The following is a 3,432-nucleotide window of genomic DNA, read 5'->3' as shown; positions in this document are numbered from 1 at the left end:
AATAAAGCTCTCATGTTTCTTATGATGTTGGAGTCTTGCATTCCCTATAATGATTCATAATAGACTTGTTAAGAACAATTTAACTTCACCATCACACCAAGAAGAATTAATTGACATTCCACTTATCTTTTATACACCAATAAAACAGTAATTTACAAATGTATAATTGGTTGGTGTGCAATTATCCATACCAAGTAGAATAATTGGGTTGGAGTTTCAATTTTTTTAAAGGCTTAAGTTGCAGAGTTGCAAGGATCTTATTACTATCATGATTTACAATGGAGTTGGAGCCCGACGCCTTTACAAACCGGTTGCTATTCTCTGATGCTGCAGCCATGGCAGATGTAACACACCTCTCTTCTTTCTTGTGTCAGATGCCACATGCATTGCACAGTGACTTTTCATTGACCCACCAAGATAACATTGCAACTTTGTTAAACATAATAAATGTAGAAAACCCCAAAGATAAGAACAGATATGTATGCTTATTCAACATGTTTTAATCTACTTAAAGAAAAGAAATGCTGATATCTGTGTGAACTGGTTGCATCTAAAAAAATGTGCATTATAAAATTTACCTTGGCACCCTTAGGACCGTTCCTCCACAAAGGTGTAGTAGTCGTATGACATGTAGAACACATTCTTGTTGCATCAACTGAACTAGTATTTCTTTGTTGCTTCTGCTATACCATTCTTATGGAGCTGCCATTATTATTATTATTATTATTCATACTGGGGTTACTATTAGACGATGTCTTATTGGCTCTTGCAGGCAGTAGCATTTCAGATCCCAAACCTGTTGCATGGTTTTTAAATGCCAGAATATGATTGGAATCCACAAATTTTGAACAGGAATGGGTTATAGGAAAACAAGTTGTGGGATTAGAAGTGGTTGCAGCATTGTACGGTTGGGATCTATAGACATGGTTGTTCATTGATGATGACACATTGTATAACCCACTAAGTGGAGCAATTATGTTGTATGAAGCTTCCAATTCAGAATTTGTTATCTGCTGTAAAAACATGAAAACAATCAAAATGATCAGACAAAACTATTTAATGGTTAGGGTATCTTCAAAATCAGTCAAAAAAAATTCAAAAAACGTTTAGGTGGGCTGTCACTACTCTATCTATAAAGAGTGGTGCATGAACCTCCCCACCGAGCAATTCACCATCACTGCCATGCACAGTTTTATTATTATTCGTTTTTGTATTTTAAGATGCAGCAATTTAAATTTTTATTTTTTTAAAAGAATATGGTAACAGGGTTTGAACTTAATCAAACCTATGATTTCTGAAGATTTTATAAGTGTTGAAAAGCATCAGGCCTGTTATTTTATATTAAAAATATCTATAACTGAAAAGCTATTATGAAAAAATGTCTAGATAACCTTGTTGAAAGTTATTTAATTCCAAGCATATGTGACGTCTGATATTTCCTGATATTTCCTAGAAGCATTTGTACCTGATTTCGAGAGAACCAAACATAATAATAATAAGAGTCAAATGAAATGGGTTTTACCTTGTGTGAAAGAAGCTTAGACTTGACTATTTGCATGACGTTGAAGCTGGCTTGCATGGTCTTTTCCTTCAAAACATCCATGGCGTGTTGTTCATCTGGACATGGCATAGTGCGGGGCAGCCCCAGAGACAGCGTGCAATCCACAGTCACACCACTGCTGCAACTTGAACTCACCAAATGATTGTCCTCCTTACAACTATCGTTACTCTTCATTAGACACCTGATAAGGTCCATCTCTTTCAATTCCCCCGCTGGATCAGTGTTACAGCTACCAGGAAGAACAGTCTCGAATGAACTACCACTGAACAAATCCAGTGATATTCTTCTTTTCCTCCTCAGCCCAAACTCCATCTCCTCGTTCCAGCAATCCATACTTCTTAAGCCCCATGTCAAACCCTCTTCAGAAAAGCGGCCCTCAAATCCAAAACACAGCTCTAGAGGCAAAACTTTGGATCAAACAAAAAGCATGAAGAAAAACAATGACATTCTTTAGTAGCCCACTAAACCACTTTGGCTCAAGCACATCGAGATCGCCTCACGTCGACTGCAATGCACTGATTGCTTAAGCTCTTGATTTATCTTTGTAAAACCAGCAAGTAACAAGAAGATGAGAAATAGATCCTTGAAAAACGTTATAAAGATTTTAGGTAGAAAACTTGGATGTATATCGTAACTTGACAACTTGGTACATACCCTTTTGAGATAAGTAAACGTTAAAAATGATCTCGAATGGCAGCTTAAATTATCCCATAAGTCAATACCTTCCACACGAAGGACACATACGCATAAAATATATATGTCTTTCTCCACATCTGATACGATGCATGCTGTGTATCCACACTCACATCAATACTCCCACCTACTACAATGTATTTGGATAGCAATTATCTCTCTGGCAGAAATAAAAGCAAGGTAGAAACAGATTTGGCTAATCTAAGATGGGACATTTAGTGGCCCAATCGATGGAAATCCCACCTAAAAATAGTTCTGTCGGGATGATTATTCAAATCTGAGGTGCGCAGTGTATCGGCCAAGTGTTTTTTGATTCTAATTGACTGCTTTGCATCTACACTATATATTTCATATTCTTATATTCTCACTATGATTATTATTCTCTCCATCTTTCTATTTTTGATGAATGCTATGATTATGCATCTCCTTCCGTTGCCAAACGCTGGGCAGATCTGTCAGATGAATACATCTATCTTCTTGCATCGCCTCCGAATGTGACGGATGTATGGATTTAAAACTTCAAAGGGGAACTCCAATAGTACCCAGAGGGATTTGACCATGAAACCTCCCTTGGTGGGATCACGTCCCTTGTTCTATCTTCATGTTTCTCTACACTTATTCAATTCACATTCTATTTCATCGGATTTTACAATAATATACCATCGAATTCAAGTCAAAATTTCATGATTTAACACAAAAATGTAAGCGATGTCAATTACTATGTGGTAATCCAACAAGCCTAGAATGTTTCTTCTCTCTCTCGCAGATAATTCAATGCTGTAGTTCTAGGGGCCCCGTGATTAATACATTGTGGCCGGTAGCGCAATATAGACTCAAATTTGCACAACGGTCATGGGTGGAAAATAGATCTAAACAAGTTCGAACATCAACCAAACAAAGTTTCGAATATATTAGTGGAAAATAAAGCACTCGCGCCAATTTCAATTTTACAAAAAACAATTATTTTGGATTAGGATAAATGGGTAAATTGTAAAAACAGAAAATAAATGTGACAATTTAATTTTAGAAAAGGGAAAATGATGTTATAGATGCTACAAATTAATTTATTATAATATTAAAATTTTGAGATCAAGTCAAATAAGTACATTTGAATCTACAAGTCAATTTTATATTGTTTTAGTTCAAATATCTAGTTATAGACTTGATCTACGTGTTAC

At 35.9% G+C, this 3,432-nt stretch overlaps 1 protein-coding gene across 2 annotated transcripts; it reads right to left on the bottom strand.

Annotated features, from left to right (window-relative positions):
* Positions 1-95: 95 nt before the first annotated feature.
* On the bottom strand, positions 96-2,332 carry LOC149550656 (uncharacterized). 2 transcript variants are annotated; one of them, XM_089795127.1, is made up of 4 exons: positions 2,216-2,332; positions 1,523-2,101; positions 579-1,013; positions 96-397 (listed from the first exon to the last, which is right to left on the bottom strand). In XM_089795127.1, the coding sequence occupies exons 2-3, from the start codon at positions 1,892-1,894 to the stop codon at positions 684-686; spliced, it is 702 nt and encodes a 233-aa protein (XP_089651253.1). In that variant the 5' UTR covers positions 1,895-2,101; positions 2,216-2,332; the 3' UTR covers positions 96-397; positions 579-683. The 2 variants fall into 2 exon arrangements, with proteins under 2 accessions (XP_089651253.1, XP_089651254.1); XM_089795128.1 differs by lacking the exon at positions 2,216-2,332 and having other exon boundaries at positions 579-1,010; positions 1,523-2,208.
* Positions 2,333-3,432: the final 1,100 nt, after the last annotated feature.

This window comes from Cupressus sempervirens, chromosome 7 (assembly GCF_028749045.1).
Source record: "Cupressus sempervirens isolate cs-2001-9-10 chromosome 7, ASM2874904v1, whole genome shotgun sequence".
NCBI lineage: Eukaryota > Viridiplantae > Streptophyta > Pinopsida > Cupressales > Cupressaceae > Cupressus > Cupressus sempervirens.
Note: the sequence above shows the minus strand (reverse complement) of the source record. Positions and strands in the feature narration are given on the sequence as shown.